Raw genomic sequence first — 19337 nt, forward strand, 5'->3', positions numbered from 1 at the left:
TAGCGTGATAGTCAAACTCCTTCGTTGTACGTTCAATCGTAGCTAATCATTAAAACACGGATCTCCACGGAAACAAAACAATATACATTTCTACCACTGACATTTTGTACAAACATCGCTTTGTACCCGAAAAGACAGCGCGTGAGTATCTACGTTTATATAATGCGATGTATTACGCATTCTCGCTATTTTAAGCGTGGATTATTGCTTTGGTCGTTGAGTATTTCCCCTTTTGTTTAGCGGGTAAGGCCCCTCTCTGTTTGGAACTTGGAGGGGGGCCATGTTGTTAGTGAGTGTGTAGCTAGTTACCCAGCAGCAATGGTGTTTTGTTAATACAGCTCACCAGACGGCATTTGTATGTTTCACTCGGTTAACAAGGGTTGCTTCTGTTCAACGGCGTATGCACAACGGAGAGTTATGCTTTCATTGTATACACTTATTTAACTACACTAGTAATTTTACTGCGCTGATATTATCAAACTGAAAAGGTAAGGGGCCTCCCTTACTCTGCCTAGCTAGGCTAGTAGCTAACAACCAAATTCAACGTTGACGCTAGATTTGCAAGTGAATTGGTAACGTTAGGTAGCTAGCTAACTTGGCTTCTGTCTACTGTTAGTTTAACGAACAAACATGATAGCCAGCTAGCTAGGCAATATGCTAATTAGCTAGGTATCTAACTACTAGTTCACGAATGGTTGTTTTGCCAGTCTGAGCCAATGACTGAGCTCTGAATTAAGAAGCCAGTTGTCTTGAACAGAGAAATCGTGGACGTAGCTAGGTAGTACTGTAGTTAACTGTTTTTCTGACGTCAGTTTCATGCAAAACTAACCGAGTCTGCTAGCTATAGACATCGTTTGTTGGTTTAGCTAGCTAGTTATAAAGGAGCCAGCTAAGTACCTACCTAACTACTCGTGGTATTCAACATCCCTTTCGTGAAATCAATAACCACAATACTAGCTAGCGAACGTTAATTATCTAGAGACTCTATGCGAAGTTGCCAGCTAACGTTAGCTAGCTGGCGAATGTTACCAATTTCGCGTAAAACGTGTTTGAATGGCGTTAGCTAACTAGCTAGGTAGTTAAAGTAACGTTAACGAACTATCTACAATATGTAGCTAACGTTAGCTAGCTACTAACTAGGTACGCCGGCTTACTACGTGTGTAATATTTATTTAGCTAGCTAAAGTTAGGAAAACACACATCCGACAACGACGAGTTGAACACTCCAGCCAGACATTCATTGTTCGATTGGCTACGCTAACAAGTTAGCTAGCTAGCTAAATAAGCTAGCAACGGTAGGCTAGATGGCTAGCTAGCGATCCATCTAGCTAACGTTGTTTTGCTAGCTATATCAAGATATTGGTTTCAACTGTCTGTGATGTAGGTAGCGTTAGCTAGTTAAGTTTAACCATGGCATGTTCACGATTGATGTTAGTTATCTAACGTTAGCTGTTTGGCTAAGAAGGCCAAAGCAAAGCGCATATTACACGGACTTTCGGGACACTACCGACGGTACCGTAACGTAATGACGTTAGCTAATTTAACTATGTAAAGTTAGCTAGCTAAGTACGTTAACGTTAGCTATGTACAACAATGTAATAAATAAGTTGTCTAGATAGCTAGGTAACGTTAGCTAAGTCAAATAAATGGCATGTAACGTCCCCAGAGAAGATTGTTACTAGCTAGAGACAGTGCTTATTTAGCTAGAGACAGTGCTTATTTATGACGCTGACAGTGCTTTATGCTGCAGTTCTGCAGACCTTTCAGCTAATTTATTAAACAAATCAAAGAACGGAAACTCTGTCTTAACGTTTGGGACCAAAAAAGTATATATTTTTAATGATTTTACTAGCTACAGTTAATACACACGTGTATGTTTGGTTGGTTCAATAAGCTTACATTCAATATCAGAAACCTCAGCCTAATGTTTGACAAGTGCAATGCATAGCCAATGTAAAGCAACCCTCTGACATGTTCTGTTATTTCCCCTTCCATAGGCTTCCCCGTGGAATGAGCGTTCCATGCAGCATCCTAGGTATGAATGACGTGGCCTGGCAGGAGACACGAGGTGGGATGCTGCACACAAATGGTGCCCCTGAAGCCGGGGGTGTCAGAGTTCACGGAGGGGGATCCCTGGCAGCCGTAGGGGGAGCAGGGCAGGGTCCTGGAGGGCCACACCCTCTGCAGGGCATGGATAGGGGCCCCAACCCCACCCCAGGTACCCCGCAGCCTCCACTGAGTGGGCGCTCTCAGGACGATGCCACAGTTGGCTACTTCTTCCAGAGGCAGCCTGGGGAGCAGTTGGGAGGTTGCACCCCTAGCAAGCACCGTTGGCCTACAGGAGATGGCAACCACATTGACCAGGTACAATGATTTTGCCAGGGTCAAACTGCTTGGCTACAAACTTCCTGTTTGATAATTATACAATATTTGAACGAAGCAGACCTTAGACCCTTTAGAAACTACTTTACCACCGCAGAGAAGTTATGCCGTTTCAGCCCCCTGGTTCGATTCCAGGCTGTATCACAACCGGCCGTGATTGGGAGTCCCATAGGGAGGCGCACAATTGGCCCAGCGTCGTCCGGGTTTGGCCTGTGTAGGCCGTCATTGTAAATAAGAATTTGTTCTTAACTGACTTGCCTAGTTAAATTAAGGTTACATATATTTTTTTAAATAAATGAAGTAAATTGCACCAGCCAAAGACTGCCGAACCGTTATTCGGTTAGCCTCTGAAAATAAATGTCATCGGTCATGCTTTAGGTTAATTTGCATAATTTAGTGGAATTAAATTGGCACATGTGCATTTTCGTTACTTCATCCTATATCTTATTTATCACACACGCACCGCATACAGAGCCTAGTTTGAGTGGAATAATATCACCTGTCGGACAGCGAGCGCTACAGCTCCTTGAACAGCTGGTTGCTGCTGGAGTGAAACGTGTTCTTATAAGCCCAGTCATTGCGCAACAAATTTTAAATGAAATGTAAAAAACACTTGATGGCACAATTCTAGTTATATTAGCAACCCATCCTTGTTGCGTCTTTAGAGTCCCCCTCTTTCTAAGTTTCTAACTGAGATTTTCATCTGTCACATATGGAACCGCTTGCATCAGGTGTGCTATTTACAGTGCCTTCAAAGTATTCACACCCTAGACTTTTCCCACATTTTGTTGTTACAGCCTGCATTTCAAATTGTTTCAATTGTCCAAGTAGAATTATGTATTTTGATTTCTCTCCAAATTAATTAAAAATGAAAAGCTGAAATGTCTTGAGTAAATAAGTATTCAACCCTTTTGTTATGGCAAGCCTAAATAAGTTCAGGAGAGTAAATTTGCTTCACAAATTGCATGGACTCAATCTGTGTGCAATAATGGTGTTTAACATTATTTTTTAATGACTACCTCATCTCTGTAAGGTCCCTCAGTCGAGTAGTTAATTTCAAACACAGATTCAACCACAAAGACCAGGGAGGTTTTCCGACTCCTGAGTGGCGCAGTGGTCTAAGGCACTGCATCGCAGTGCTAACTGTGCCACTAGAGATCCTGGTTCGAATCCAGGCTCTGTCGCAGCCGGCCGCGACCGGGAGACTCATGGGCGGCGCACAATTGGCCCAGCGTCGTCCAGGGTAGGGGAGGGAATGGCCGGCAGGGATGTAGCTCAGTTGATAGAGCATGGTTGTGGGTTCGATTCCCACGGGGGGCCAGTATAAAAAAATATATATGTATTCACTAACTGTAAGTCGCTCTGGATAAGAGCGTCTGCTAAATGACGTAAATGTAAAGAATGGCACCTGTTAGTAGATGGGTAAACAAATAAAAAAGCAGACTTTGAATAGCCCTTTGAGCATAGTGAAGTTATTAATTACGATTTGGATGGTGTATCAATACACCTAGTCACTACAAAGATACAGGCGTCCTACCTAACTCAGTTGCCGGAGAGGAAGGAAACCGCTCAGGGATTTCACCATGAGGCCAATGGTAACTTTAAAACAGTTAGAGTTTAATGACTGTGATAAGAGGAAACTGAGGATGGATCAACAACATTGTACTTACTCCACAATACTAAGCTAATTGACAGTGAAAGAAGGAAGCCTGTATAAAATACAAATATTCCAAAAGATGCCTCCTGTTTGCAACAAGGCACTAAAGTAATACTGCAGAAAAAATTTGGCAAAGCAATTAACTTTTTGTCCTGAATACAGAGGGTTATGTTTGGGGCAAATCCAATACAACACATTGAGTACCACTCTATATTTTCAAGCATAGTGACGACTGCATCATGTTATGGGTATGCTTGTAATCCTTAAGGACTGGGGAGTTTTTCAGGATGATAAATAAACAGAATGGCGCTAAGCACAGGCAAAATCCTAGAGGAAAACATGGTTCAGTCTGCTTTCCACCAGACACTGGGAAATGAATTCACCTTTCAGCAGGATGATAACCTAAAACACAAGGCCACATCTACACTGGAGTTGCTTACCAAGAAGATGGGGAATGTTCCTGAGTAGCCGAGTTACAGCTTTGACTTAAATCATGGCCCAGCGTCGTCCGGGTTTGGCCGGTGAAGGCCGTCATTGTAAATTAGAATTTGTTCTTAACTGACTTGCCTACTTAAATAAAGGTACAATAAAATCTGCTTGAAAATCTATTGAAATACTTAAATGGTTGTCTAGCAATGATCAACAACCAATTTGACAGAGCTTGAACAATTTTGAAAATAATGTGCAAATATTGTACAATCCAGGTGTGCAAAGCACTTAAACTTACCCAGAAAGACTCACAGCTGTAATCGCTGCACTTTGTCATTATGGGGTGTTGTGTGTAGGGGGGGAAATTTATTTAATACATTTTGAATTTGGGCTGTAACACGTGGAATAATTCAAGGGGTATGAATACTTTCTGAAGGGACTATAGAATGGTATTTTCCTGCGAATTGAATTTTGGCAAATGTTTGAAATTATCTTTTACATTGGCTGCTTCATTACAGTAGTTGTATGTTCAATAATAAATCATTTTGGCCTTGAGACAATTGGCTTGTTACGGTTGCATGTTTCAATTAAACTCAATGAAAAATGTCAGTTCCTTGTATGTATGCTTAGTATCTTCTGTTGTGGGGGGGAAGAGTCTCAATCAGTGATCTCTCGCACAAAGGGAAAAGGCTTTGCTGATAGCTAATATCAATGACTTAAAATGGGGAAAATAACATCTATTGTGTCTAGGGATGTTAATCGGTTAGCTGCCGAAAATAAATTTGACCTGTTGTGCTTATCGGTCTATAGGTTAATTTGCATAATTTAGTGGAATTAAATTGTCTCGTGTATTTTCATTAGTCGTCATGTATCTTATTTATCACACGCACAGCATACAGAGCCTAGTTTGAGGAGTGGAATGGCCTATCACTTGTTTTGACAGCGCGAGAGCGTCCTCAAAAAGCATGTACTGGAGTGAAACCTGCTTTTATAAGGCCAGTCATTGCGCAACAAATAACAATTCTGATTGCAATCGCGTGTTAACTGTTTTGATGGGCACGATTTAAAGGGGGTAAAAAGCTGTTTTTAATTTCTCCATCTCAACTTGTAATTAAAGCGTGCCTCCCAGGCAGGCTATCAGTGCGTCACCCACCACTTTACAACGTGAGTGTGAGGCATTATAATTGTTTGAAACCTGAATGTTTTACTTTCCTTCAGATAATGATAATTGTCTTGCCTTGCCTCAAAGGAGCGTAGCCAAAATCCAACCATAGAAATGTGAAGGCAATTCAGTGTCGCTTTATTTGAAGTGCATTTTATGACGGCTTCTTAAGAACTACAGAGTCCTCACAAATCATCTATAACCGTATATATTATGATCTATAAAGATTAACAATGTGGCATAACTGTGTGACACAACCATCAATTTATTTGTTCATGCTCTATTAAACCTTTATAGAGCATGTACGTTTATAGATTTGTGACCTGTTTATGCAGTGCTTTATTATCGAAAATATTTTTCATTGTGTGGCAAAATTTCTTTGTGTGGGCGGAGCCCTGCTTCAATAATGCAACACTGCATGTATAAATGTTAATTACAGGCTAGAAGACTTTACAATACAAGCAGATACGAGTAGCTTCCAGTTTTGTAGACTTACGTTCCTTGCTAGGTTACAGCTGAAGCGAACATCAATTCACTACCCTAGTACTTTGTTTGTGATAATATACAAACTATAACGCAAAATATGGTGATTTCAAAGCTGATTGTCATCAAAAACCATAGTCCGTGTCATTGCCACTACCTTTATTAATTAACTTTGTCTCCCTTGCTTCAAGTCTCTTCTGTCTCTCTTACTGTGTGTGAATGACATCACTAGGTCTTAAAGAGACAGCGCACACTTCTTAAAAATATAAAACAAGAGGTTGCGTCTTATATGAAAATGTTAAGTACAATAAAATAAGTCCCATATCGAAGGCAAACATCTGTAGCCCCATGAAACCAGCCAAAATAGGGGAAATAACTTGATGCATGCACACTCATATTGAATATGCATTCTACAGTATAGTGAATGGTGCTACGCTTAATCTTGATTTACCCAGTTTATCAATATAGATTTACCTTTAAAATAAATGATTATGATATTAATGTAGTTAGATTGGTAAAAAGTCAAATTGATTGTATAAACAGTCACTGGTCATGTCATTGTCGGTGTGACCAAATCATGTGCTGGTGCCATCAACTGAAAAAATTGGTAGCACCAGTGGAGAAGGTTAGTCTAGAACCCTGGTAAGTTATTTCTATATAACATTTAAATGAACAGGTTAATTTATTTAAACTTTTAATGTTGAGGACAATAAAATGTAAATGAGTGATGTTTTATAGAAAACTTGCAAGTGCTACAGGAGTTGGCATCAATTTGCTTTCCTCCAATTTCGCTATGATGACCAGAGCTAGCCTATTACAAATCAGGATACCATATTCACCTGGTCGAATTGTGTGCGCTGTAACTGACTGAAACCAAACATTTTTTCCTATCTCAGGTTCGCACCGTGGATGAGATGAACTATGGTTTTCAAGCCCTTGCTTTGGAGTCCAGGGGCATGGGTGAGGTAGGTTGAGATCCGCCACATTGCAAGTTTCTACCCTTTTAAACTTAGGTTCTGTGCTACATCTTCCAGAATGTTGAAGTTGCCATTTTGCCTTCTCTTTACAGATGCTGCCAGCAAAGAAACTGTGGGATTCAGATGAATTGGCCAAGGATGGAAGGAAAGGGATGCTCCTTGGAGAGGAGTGGCGGGAGAATGCCTGGGGATCTTCTCGTGAGTGTAGTTTTCTGTGCCTCTGCTGGTCTGTCTGTATGTGTTTTACCCTCAGGTTTTTTGAGAACCGCAATGACTGGAAGTCTATCTGCTAGCAGATACCCATAGATTTCCAGTCATTGCGCTAACGGTAGTTAGCATTGGCTCGCAAAACTGCCTCTAACTTCCTCATACTGGACAGAGACATAACAATGGTATCTGAGTTCATCTGATTCAGGGGAAGTAGATAAAGTATCAAAATGACCAATTCAACCCAAAAATCTTAATGTCCTTCTATGCATAAATAAATAGTAGGCTTGGGCGGTATCCAGATTGTCATACCTTCATTACCGACCTTGTGCCATCCCGGGATATCCGGTAATGCCGGCAATGAAAACAAGTGGCGCTGATTACAAACCACACTGTCTGCAATGCAAAGGTTATTAGGTTTGGGGGACCCTGGTATAAACGTTATATTTTTCCAACTACCCACGGTATGATTTTCAATACCTTGCGGGCGTGCGTGCTACGCCACTGCTTATAACTATAAGTTAAGTATAACTATAAGATGTGTGAAATTATATCCAGCTCAGGCCTCCAGCTATGCATTTGCAGGGCTCTATGCTGACCTTTTTTACAAGGAGCATGCGTGCGCCTAAGTAAAAATGTTTTCGTTTTGAATTCCATACTTCTAACTAGATCACCTGGCGCATGCTGCACAACAGTGAGTGAGTGACTCACAAGGCTCTGGTCTCGCATCGTTGTGTGCTTGTAAACAAAATATGTGACTGGGGACTACTGGTAAGCTTCAGAATAAAAAATGATGTGACCGGTGAAATGAAGAACGCGATCAGCTTAACTCCTAACGTATTGCACAAGTTGACTGCAGGTATTTACTTACAAAGTAGCAAAATGGTTAAAAGGTATAGTTTCAACGGTATTGATGATATGGAAAAACCATCCGTGGCTATTTCCAAATACCCCGGTATACCGCCCAAGCCTAACAAATAGCCTTAGAGTTTAGTGCGGGAAGTTGAAATACTGCAGTTAATACTCAGTTCAACTGGTACCATTAAGACCATGCAGATAGCTTTTTCAAGAAATCTGCTGAAACTCCTCCTCTTCTTGAGGAATTGACCAAGCACAATCTTCCTATTATGAGCATGTCTCACAGTCCTTGATGTCTCTCTTCTTCGCTCCGCCCCCATTCCTCTGATGAGCAGATCACTCAGTGTCCCAGCCTATCATGGTGCAGAGGCGACCCGGACAGGGTTTCCATGGGAACGGCGATGCCAGCTCTGTGCTGTCCCCTCGCTCCGAGGGCGGAGGCCTGGGCGTGAGCATGGTGGAGTACGTCCTGAGCTCCTCCCCCGGTGACAAGATGGATGGCCGCTACAGGAACGGTGGCTATGTAAGTCTTTCTGCCAAGGGTCTCTCTTGCTCTCTCCCCTTCGACTAATCCACTCAGAACCAAGAGAAGACCTACATCGGGGTCAATCGATGGGTTAGCTGACAATGTCACAAACGATGCACTTGCTAAAATGGGGCAGAAGTCTGTGTGTTTATGATTATGGATGACCACATGGCTAGCAACAATGACAAGAAGCTGCCATGTGGGGAATCGTAGGTGGCTTGTTTCAGCTAGTTTTTGATACCATCTTGTTCTTGATACCATGTCTTGTTTTCAGGTGTTTTGACTATCATGTCTATGCTAATATGGTTAATATTTGCTAGCTAGCTAGCTAACCAACAACTAACAATATATTTGAGACAACAGGTGCTCATTGTGCACGTTTATTTATGTTTTCAATAAACAGTGGAGACAAAATATAGTTTAAATGGGTTGGGCTCTAGCCTCATGTTCTCCAATGGAGAATTGCTTCTCTTTGGACAAACAAGCATCAATGTTTTTTTTGGTTTTGCAGGGCGGAGGGGACGTTGACCCTGACAGGAGGGAGAAGGGTGACGCGCAAGACAAGACGTCTCCGTTCGAAGAGGACAAGAGCCCTGACATGAAAGTGGGAGAGGAGAGTGACAGCAACGGGAGAGGCCTGCTCAACGGCATGGACAGAGACTGCAAAGACTTCAAGTACGGTTCCTTTTTAGTGGTTATTTGGGGGTGAATGGGGGGGTCATGAAATAATCATTATAAGATGTATTTACCAATCCTTCACCGCACTTGAAGTTCCCTCTCTGGAGAATGAAATGTATTTGAATTGAGTTATGCAGACAAGACGTTCAAGTCACTTCCAAGCTGTATTAGATCCTTTTTTTGTTTGGTTAAGGCAGTCAGTCCTTGAGACTTTGCATAGAGACAGTTGTGAACAAAGCCTCAAAGACCATATCGTCACATGTACTTCCCCCCCACTTCTCCAGCCCCACCCCAGGAAGTCGCCAGGCCTCCCCCATTGAGGCGGTGGAGAGGATGGGCCCTGGCCAGGCTGGGCTGGAGATGATGACCCAGCACCACGCACAGCACCACGCCATGCAGCCCCAGAATCCAGCTCAGAACAAGCCCCAGCAGCAGGAGGACTTCCAGAGCCAGGAGACCCAGAACATAGGCGGCATGGAGCAGCAGCAGGGCGTGGAGTCCCTCCAGTTCGACTACGCTGGCAACCAGATCCAGGTGGACTCCTCTGGCACCCCCGTTGGCCTGTTTGACTACAACTCCCAGCAGCAGGTGGGTTGAACCAGGAACTAGGGACCAGATTTCTGTCAATGCATAGATACACCTGCTTGAGAGTAGTGGAAACTGGCATATTAAAAGCATCTAACTTGTTCTGTTTGTTTTCCAGTTGTTCCAGCGGTCCAACCATCTGACTGTCCAGCAGCTTACTGCCGCCCAGCAGCAACAGTATGCCCTGGCTGCCGCCCAGCAACAACACCTTGGTAAGTTGTAGTTTTATTACTATAGACAGTGTATGTACTGTGGATTTATTTATACATCTGCTTGGCTCCAAACGGTATACGTACAGACAAGGATTAGAGCATGTTTGTGCAAGATTGGGTAGTCATAGTTAGTGTTAAGTTAGAATGTTTTGTAAGTGAAAAATGTACTGAATGCGGTACTAGTTTGGTTTTGACGGCTATTTGATGATGATGTGTTATTCAATATGGACGCATGGCTAACTGTTTTCTCTAGCCGGCCTCGCTCCCGCGTTCGTGCCAAACCCATACATCATCAACGCTGGACCCCCCGGAGCCGACCCCTACACCGCTGCTGGACTTGCCGCAGCAGCTACACTTGCCGGTTAGCAATCCACACACACACACACATACAGTGGTGGAGAAAGTACCCAATTGTCATACTTGAGTAAAAATAAAGATACCTTAATAGAAAATGACTCAAGTAAAAGTGAAAGTCACCCAGTAAAATACTACTAGAGTACAAGTCTGAGTATTTGGTTTTAAATATACTTAAGTATCAAAAGTAGATATAATTGCTAAAATATACTTAAGTATCAAAATTAAAAGTACAAGTGTATATAAATAATTTCAAATTCCTTATATTAAGCAAACCAGGTTGCCACATTTTCTATTTTATTTTATTTACAGATAGCCAGGGGCACACTCCAACACTAAGACATCATTTACAAACGAAGCATGTGTTTAGTGAGTCCGGCAGATCAGAGGCAGTAGGTGATGACCAGAGATGTGCTCTTGATAAGTGTGTGAATTAGACAATTTTCCTGTCCTGCTAAGCATTCAAAATGTAACGAGTACTTTTGGGTGTCAGGGGAAATGTATGCAGAAAAAGTACATAATACTGTTTAGGAATGTAGTAAAGTAAAAGTTGTCATAAATGTTGAAGTACAGATACCCCAAAAAACGACTTAAGTAGTACTTTAAAGTATTTTTACTTAAGTACTTTACACCACTGCACACATACACACTGTACTCATACATAGCACCCTTTTCACTCTGAATGTGTACCGTCATTAATAGCTTCTTTATTTACATTTTAGTCATTTAGCAGACGCTCTTATCCAGAGCGACTTACATGAGCAATTAGGGTTAAGTGCCTTGCTTAAGGGCACATCGACAGATTTTTCACCTAGTCCACACTAATGTAACAATCTTCTACTTAAATGAATGCAACAATTGTATCAAATCGTTCATGCCACAGGTTTGGTAGTAGTAACTGAGGACTCCCTTCCCTTAGGGCCTACAGTGGTTCCCCCTCAGTACTATGGTGTTCCTTGGGGCGTGTACCCTGCCAACCTATTCCAGCAACAGGCGGCGGCGGCTGCCAGTCACAACGCTAATCAGCAGGCATCCAATCAGGGGCCGGGACAGCAACAGGTAAGCATTTCACCGACTAACAGCAGCTAACTGGAGAATGAATTTGAGTATTGATGAGTTATGACGAAGGAGTATTCAAAGTGATCATGATTGATGTTGTCATTGCAGTCATTTTAAGTGAGGTTGGTGCTCTTCTCTCTCCAGGTGATGCGTGCCGGGAACAACCAGCGCCCACTCACCCCTGGTCAGGGCCAGCAGAGCCAGCAGGAGTCCCTGGCAGCCGCCGCCGCCAACCCGGCCCTAGCTTATGCTGGTATGCCAGGTCGGTGACACTATACACAGAGTAGCATTAGTTTAGGAGCAGACATAAGGCCTTTTTCCCACGCTATATTCAAATGCCAGTATGCATTCTACAAATGGTGGAATAGGCAAAATATGATAACACAACTACTGATGGCAGTAGATAACTACTGTAGCTAACTAGCCAGCTAACTTCTGACGCTAGCAAGCAGCAATAAAAGGGATTGCTTATGGGTTAGCATAACTAGCCAAACACTTTTTTTAATTTTCGAAATATTAGCTTGCATTTATGAGGCCAGCAAACATGTTCTTCGCATGCTAGGAACCTATTTCCTCCGTTTATAATGAAAAGGTGCCTCTCGGGTCCCAAAACACATGTTTTCTGGAGACTTGTGGGAGAAGTGCTGATTATGTCGCCCACTGTATTCACTTTAGGTAGGCTGATTGCGTCTAGACTGAGGAGAAATCTGCACACAATGCATCCCTGACCACCTCCTGAAGTGGTCAGCCAGATCTGAACACAATCAGAGCACAAAGCGACATTTGTGCGTCTAGATCCAGTTTTCTTGTAAAACGTTTTTTATATGCTATCTTCATATTCTGATCGCAGAAGTCGCATGTTAGTGTCAAGTGTAGACACAAAGTTGGTTGCAGGAACCGTGCTGCAAAGGACAATGTGAAACGAGAATAGCACGGTGTGTGAAAAGTGTAAGACCGCTGGTCACATGCACTAAATAGGCCTCAAGAGCCGACCCAAAGAGTGAGAGATGAAGTGTAGCATTTGAATATATCATCCTTGCTCTCTGCATTCTATGCATCAATGCCGCTCTTGAAGCCTTCGAAGGCATGTTGTGGATTGCCCTGTAGCCCCTTTAAACATGCTTAACAGGTCTGTATAGTGTTTAAGGGGGAGATACTTTAATATGCAAACTCATCTCTCATATTCACACTGTCGGAATACCTTTTGTGTGCATACTTCTTCCACCTGCCTTTCTCTTGCTTATGATTATGGTGCAATAAGATACCACATCTTCAGTGCCCTCACGCTCCCTGTCGTAGATCACACACACACACACACTCCAGGCTGATTTTCATAAGTGCGTTTCCCCTCAGTGTGTCTGTCTCCTGCCCACCCAGGTTACCAGATGCTGGCCCCCGCCGCCTACTACGACCAGAACGGGACCCTGGTGATGGCCTCCGGGGCCCGTGGCGGTTTGGGAGGGCCCGTCCGCCTGGTCCAAACCCCGCTTCTCATCAACCCACAGGCCGCAGCGCAGGCTGGTGAGTACCAAGGGTCGTCTGGCCCCATGTTCTCATACTGTTGCATTGTGGGAAATTGTGTATTTTAAAGGAGGCTTAGCAGCCAGTGGAATGAGTGCCACATTTAGTGTGAACACACCATTACTGTGCTTGTGAGAATTGAGCAGGAATTTATATCTCCAGACTCTCACTCTTGCAATGACGTGAATTAATTGCTAATGCCGATGGGACTGTCCCACAGTTTTATGGCACTTATCCACCTCCTGTTCTCTCCTAATGGGCCGCGTTGACCTAGTTTTGCTCCCCCTCTCTTTCCATCCCTCTCCTCTCTCCCTCCATTTAGCGGCCGCGGCGTCAGCATCCGGCTCGGGCAACAGCATGTCTGGCCCTCAGCCCAACGGCCTGTACCGCTCCATGCCGCAGCAGCAACAGCAGCCCCCGCCCCAGAACCAGGGCCTGCCCTCCAGCTCCTTCTATGGCTCCGGGTCGGTGCCGGCCAGCTCCCAGAGCAGCTCCCTGTTCTCCCACACATCCCAGGCCCCGCCGCCCACTTCCTCCCTTGGCTTCAGCGGCACCGGCGGCTCCCTGGGCGCGGGTCTGGGCTCAGCGCTCGGAGGCTTCGGCTCTTCAGGTTAGTGGAGAAGTAACTTGCAGGTTCAGGTTAATCATTATACATATGCAAAAAGCATGCATAAAATGTTATGCCATGCACCACAAAAAAAAGTATATTTTTCTCTTGGCAATTAACTGAGTTTTCCAAGATGGTGCATCTGTACCCCTGCTTTGGATTCTCTGGTGTTCTCTCCTTTCTCTCTCCTCCCTCTTATTTGTTTTTGTTCTCCCCTCTCCTAATTTCACCGTCTTCATTTCTCTCCCTCCCGTAGTTTCGAGCTCTACCAGCAGCAGCGTCTCTCGCCGGGACTCCCTGCTGGCAAGTTCTGACCTGTACAAGCGTGGCGGCAGCAGCCTCACCCCCATTGGCCAGCCCTTCTACAACAGCCTAGGCTACTCCTCCTCGCCCAGTCCCATTGGCCTAACGCCGGGCCACTCCCCCCTCACACCCCCACCCTCTCTGCCATCATCTCACGGCTCCTCCTCCAGCCTTCACCTGGGTAAGGCCGCAAGTTAAACCATTTTTCAATGTTTTATTTTAGTTCGAGCGTATAGCATTACGGCCAAATATATTGGCACCCTTGCATTTTCCTTAAATAATTCTCTATTTCTTCTCAAATAAGTTGAAATTGGAAGAAACCTTTGGTCTCCACACCTTGTTATTGAATACTGGCAATTTGGCCTGCTCTTCATTAGCAGCAAACAGTGCCCTCAACCAACTGCTGTTTTCAGATCTTGCCATAGGGTTTTGCTGGCCATTTCAGAACAGTCCGTCGTTTCTTGTTGAACCATTCCTGGGTGCTTTTTGATGTGTGTTTGGGGTTGTTTTCCTGCTGGAAGACCCACAATCTTCAATGGAGACTGAGTTTTTGGACACTGGGTTGAACATTGAACTCAAATACCTGATCTGCTGATTTCATGATTCCTTGAGCACATTCAAGGCCCCCAGTACTTGAGGCAGCAAAGCAACCATACAGCATTATCAAACCTCCCCCATATTTAATTGTAGGGAGGGTGTTCTTGTCATTGAATGCTTAATTTGGTCATCGGTAAACACAGCGCCGATCTGTATTGCCAAAGAGCTCTGATTTTGTTCCATTGGTCCACAGAACATTTCCCCAGGATTTAGGCTTGTTTGGGTGGGTTTTTGAGAAGTTCAATCAGGCTTTCTTGTCTCAATCAAACATGGGGGAAGTACGCTAATGCTTTGGTCTTGCTTTGCTGTCTCTGGTACTGGTAGCCTTGAACGTGTGCAAGATATCATTAAATCAGAAGCTTATCAAGATGTTTTGGAGTGCAATCTTCAACCCAGTGTCCAAAAACTGTTAAAGTTGTGGGTCAAAAACCCCAAGCACACATCAAAGCACCCTGGAATGGTTCAAGAAGACACGCAGGACTGATCCTGAGTGGCCAGCGACGAGTCCAGATCTGCATCCATAACCTATGGCAAGATCCAAAAACAGCAGTTGGAGGGCACACCTCAAACATTGAAGAATTAGAGATGTTTGCTGCTGAAGAGTGGGCAGATTTCCAGTAGAATGCTGCAGCAAAGCTCATTGAGGAGGCTACAAGACGCATTTGTTGGCTGTGCAACCAAGTAGTAGCTCAGGGGCCATTTTCTCCATGCCATTTGTCTTTATTTTCTAAATGAAAATTGTAAACTGAAGTTAAAATAAAATGTGTTCTGCAATGTAGAAAATCTAAGGTTTGGAGACCAAAAGTTAGTCAATTTCAACTTATTTGAGAAGAAATATGGAATTAAGAAAAGTGCAAGGGTGCCAATGTATTTGGCTGCAACTGTACATGAACTTCACTCGACCACTACTCTGCCTAACTGTGCACCTAGACATGCAACATCCATAGAGTTAATTCACATTCAAGTTAACGTAGTGAGGGTCGAAAAATAATATTTCTATGGCCACGCCCACTCATCCCTTTGTTCCGCCCTGGCATCCCCAACCCCCAGGCGGCCTGACGAACGGCAGTGGGCGCTACATCTCAGCGGCGCCGGGTGCGGAGGCAAAGTACCGCAGCGCAGGGGCCACCTCCAGCCTGTTCAGCTCCAGCAGCCAGCTATTCCCGCCGTCGCGCCCCCGCTATAGCCGCTCGGACGTCATGCCCAGCGGGCGCAGCCGCCTGCTGGAGGACTTCCGCAACAACCGCTTCCCCAACCTGCAGCTGCGTGACCTGCCCGGCCACATGGTGGAGTTCTCCCAAGACCAGCACGGCTCCAGGTGGGTGACGGATAGACGTACGGATCAACAGACACATACACATACTCTGCTGCATATTACGCCCTCCTATCATGCTCTTGAGACACTTTCTTATCGCTATAATGTTCGGGTTACTCTTAAAATTCCCCTTCCATGTCCCCCTCTGTCTCCAGGTTCATCCAGCAGAAGCTGGAGAGGGCCACCCCCGCCGAGAGGCAAATGGTGTTTGGGGAGATCCTGCAGGCGGCCTATCAGCTGATGACTGACGTGTTTGGCAACTACGTCATCCAGAAGTTCTTTGAGGTGGGGACCGTTGTCACAGTTGTAGGGTTAGATTTGATGGCACTCGGGATACTTGTTATCATTGAATCGTAACCATACCAACTTTTAATGTGCCTTCAACCAATATATGTCTGATTTAGCTTTTTACTAGCACCGATATTGCTGATATGTTTTTATTTTTTTATTTTTAAGAAGGTTAATCATGATATGTGGTCGTTTTAACGACTTGGGATGCACCTATTGTAAGTTAATGTGGATAAGCGCGTTGGCTTAAAATGCATATTATATTCAGCAAACGCTCTTATCAATAATATATGCCATTTACCAGACTCTTTTATCCAAAGCGACTTAATCATGCTTGCATACATTTTCGTATGGGTGGTCCCAGTGGGAATCGAACCCACATTGTGGCACTGCAAGCACCGTGCTCTACCAACTAAGCCAGAGAAGACAGGTCGTCATAATTTTGCATCATCTAAATGTTCTCTGTGTGTCTCTGTGCAGTTTGGCAGTGCAGATCAGAAGCTGGCTCTGGCCACCCGAATCCGCGGCCACGTGCTGCCCCTGGCCCTGCAGATGTACGGCTGCCGGGTGATCCAGAAGGCCCTGGAGTCCATCTCCTCCGACCAGCAGGTAATTGTAAGTGGATCTTCACTTCTCTCCTGATTTTAGATGGTTTTTTTTTTTGGGGGGGGGCTTCTAGGTTGTGTCCCAAATGCCACCCTATTCCCTATATACAGTGCACTACTTTTGACCAGAGCCCCATGGGCCCTGGTCAAAAGTTGTGCACTATAAAGGAAATATGGTGGCATTTGGGACGTTGCCCTACTGTTATTGTTTTCTGAGTAGTGTACTCTCCAGTAAGCATGGGTAAGCTGTGTAATATGGTCCTGTTGTCCTTCTCTGTCCACTTTGAACAGCCTTAAGCATCTTTGAATAGCCCTTTACATTGAGGACTATGGTAGACAGAGCATCAAGCAATTAGAAGGAAGAAAATGGATGTGTACTGTATAAATAAAATGACTTTGTCGTTCTATTTCAATGGGATTAACATAGACGGGTAGAAAAATGGTCAGAAGATGTATGGAGGGAGAGATGGATAAATTACTCCTCTCCCTCTCGATCCCCTTCATCAGAGTGACATAGTGCGGGAGCTGGACGGCCACGTGCTGAAGTGTGTGAAGGATCAGAACGGGAACCATGTGGTCCAGAAGTGTATCGAGTGTGTCCAGCCCCAGGCCCTGCAGTTTATCATCGATGCCTTCCAGGGCCAGGTGAGAGCCCATTCATTAGGGCATGCAATGGAAAACTGTTTGCAACAGAAAAGGAAAATGTGTTTCTGATTGGACAATTTCATGTTACATTGTTTTTTTACATCGTTTTTTTCTCTGTTTAGTGCTTAATGAACACGACCCAGAAAACATGAACACAACTGCCAGTCACATTGTGTTCAGCAGGGCACACCGCATCAAAGCATTTTACAACGGGGGAAACAAAAATCTATGTTTTCATTGGACTACTTCCAATAGCTGTACCTGCCCCTTTCAGAACGTTTTTCACCTACTGAAAACGACCCAGACACGGACATATTAGTCACTTTCAGCCCCAGGATTCAATGTATGGACCAGCCGATTTGGGCCCTTTAACAAACATTTCCTAACATCGACATATTAATGACGACATACTCCTATTCTTCAATACATCTTCCTTAATGCATTTATCTGACGCTTTACTTTATTTTCCACTTATCTAGGCTCAAGGGAGACTGTAACCCATTGTGTTGACGCGTGTTGTCTCTTCCCTGCAGGTGTTTGTGCTGTCCACCCACCCTTACGGCTGCAGGGTGATCCAGCGGATCCTGGAGCACTGCACCCAGGAGCAAACCCTGCCCATCCTGGAGGAGCTGCACCAGCATTCTGAGCAGCTCGGTCAGGTAAATGCAGCCAGGCAAGCCCTGGTCTCAACTCCTAACTGCACCCCAGTCGCTCACACATGGTCAATGTAATGCTTTGCAGGGTTTAGGTGGTGGGTGTGGCAGTCAGCGCGGCTGGATTTTTAGAGAACCTTTTAGAGGCCCGCATCTTGGCGGTGTAGATGTTTTCATATTTAAGCCAATTTGCTGCAATTCTACCTATTTCTCCATGGAGCTGAGTGAGGTTGTTTCAGTTTTAAAGCTAGTTACCTGAAATTTTACACATGTTGTCATGTGGCTGAGAGAGAAAATCTGGAGAAATCAGCAGTTGCTACATCCATTTTTGGACTTATAAACAAATATAACAAATAAATTAATCATATGTACCCATTTGATTATTATAAATGCCTCAAGCTTAGTTCAACTGTCGTACCCCATCAGAACCCAAAATATAAGCTTGTTTTACACCAATGTTAGTAAAGATACACAAGTGGAGGCTGCTGAGGGGAAGACGGCTCATAATAATGGCAGGAACGGAGTAAATGGAATGGAATCAAACACATGGAAACCATGCATTTGATACAATTCCACTCCAGCCATTACCACGAGCCCGTCCTCCCCAATTAAGGTGCCTCCAACCTCCTGTGACATACACTATATATAACCCCCATACTCGGTCGGACTTCGACCCCTGGTATCATATAAACGCATGACATGGAAGAATGCATAGAATTGCAGGAAATTTGCTTTAAAACAGCAACAACAAAAAATCTGCCCTATGTAAAATGTGTAGAATTGTGGGAAATGAGCTTTAAAACTGCAACACTTTCTCTCCGCCAACGAGGGGTGTGAATAGTTTGGGGTTGTGAGATGGGGGTTTGTTACTACGCCAATTATTTACATTATCCATCCGGACCTTCGCCACCTTGGAAATTTGTGTGACCGGACCTTCCCAAATAGTACTTGAGTACCCCAGCTCTATAGCCTCAAAACATGGTTAAAACTAATTGTGATATCCTGGATGGTCAGTCCTTGCATCCATAGTGCGGTCTATGAATTTGAGGTTACATTTCTTCAACCCCATCCCTCAGCTTTTTACCAAAACAGGGGCGGAGAAAATGCTTTGTTTCAACTGCTGATCGCTGCTTTAAAGCACATTTCCTGCAATTCTAAATGTTTGGCCATTGCTTATGCCGTGTTCTCATGCTATCTGAGTGACTCAAACATTATAACAAAATCAGTGGTGGCC

General features: G+C 44.2%; 1 protein-coding gene across 15 annotated transcripts in view; it reads left to right on the top strand.

Moving 5' to 3' along the window:
• Nucleotides 1-19337, top strand: part of LOC121549111 (pumilio homolog 2) — a 42494-nt gene continuing 23157 nt past the window's right edge. For 2 of the 15 annotated variants that reach the window (XM_041860949.2, XM_041860958.2), the window contains exons 1-19: nt 1-141; nt 1998-2364; nt 7010-7078; nt 7183-7288; nt 8491-8678; nt 9193-9356; nt 9644-9947; nt 10063-10156; nt 10410-10517; nt 11430-11569; nt 11714-11831; nt 12923-13090; nt 13413-13700; nt 13954-14181; nt 15648-15915; nt 16068-16197; nt 16681-16815; nt 17313-17450; nt 17984-18109. In XM_041860949.2, coding sequence (XP_041716883.1) covers nt 2011-2364; nt 7010-7078; nt 7183-7288; nt 8491-8678; nt 9193-9356; nt 9644-9947; nt 10063-10156; nt 10410-10517; nt 11430-11569; nt 11714-11831; nt 12923-13090; nt 13413-13700; nt 13954-14181; nt 15648-15915; nt 16068-16197; nt 16681-16815; nt 17313-17450; nt 17984-18109 — 3126 coding nt within the window. In that variant the 5' untranslated portion in view covers nt 1-141; nt 1998-2010. Of the gene's footprint in view, nt 142-263; nt 489-829; nt 915-1003; nt 1827-1997; nt 2365-7009; nt 7079-7182; nt 7289-8490; nt 8679-9192; nt 9357-9643; nt 9948-10062; nt 10157-10409; nt 10518-11429; nt 11570-11713; nt 11832-12922; nt 13091-13412; nt 13701-13953; nt 14182-15647; nt 15916-16067; nt 16198-16680; nt 16816-17312; nt 17451-17983; nt 18110-19337 lie in introns of those variants that run through there. The other 13 variants (XM_041860953.2, XM_041860960.2, XM_041860956.2 and 10 more) reach the window with 10 other exon arrangements.

Source organism: Coregonus clupeaformis, chromosome 33 (assembly GCF_020615455.1).
Source record: "Coregonus clupeaformis isolate EN_2021a chromosome 33, ASM2061545v1, whole genome shotgun sequence".
NCBI lineage: Eukaryota > Metazoa > Chordata > Actinopteri > Salmoniformes > Salmonidae > Coregonus > Coregonus clupeaformis.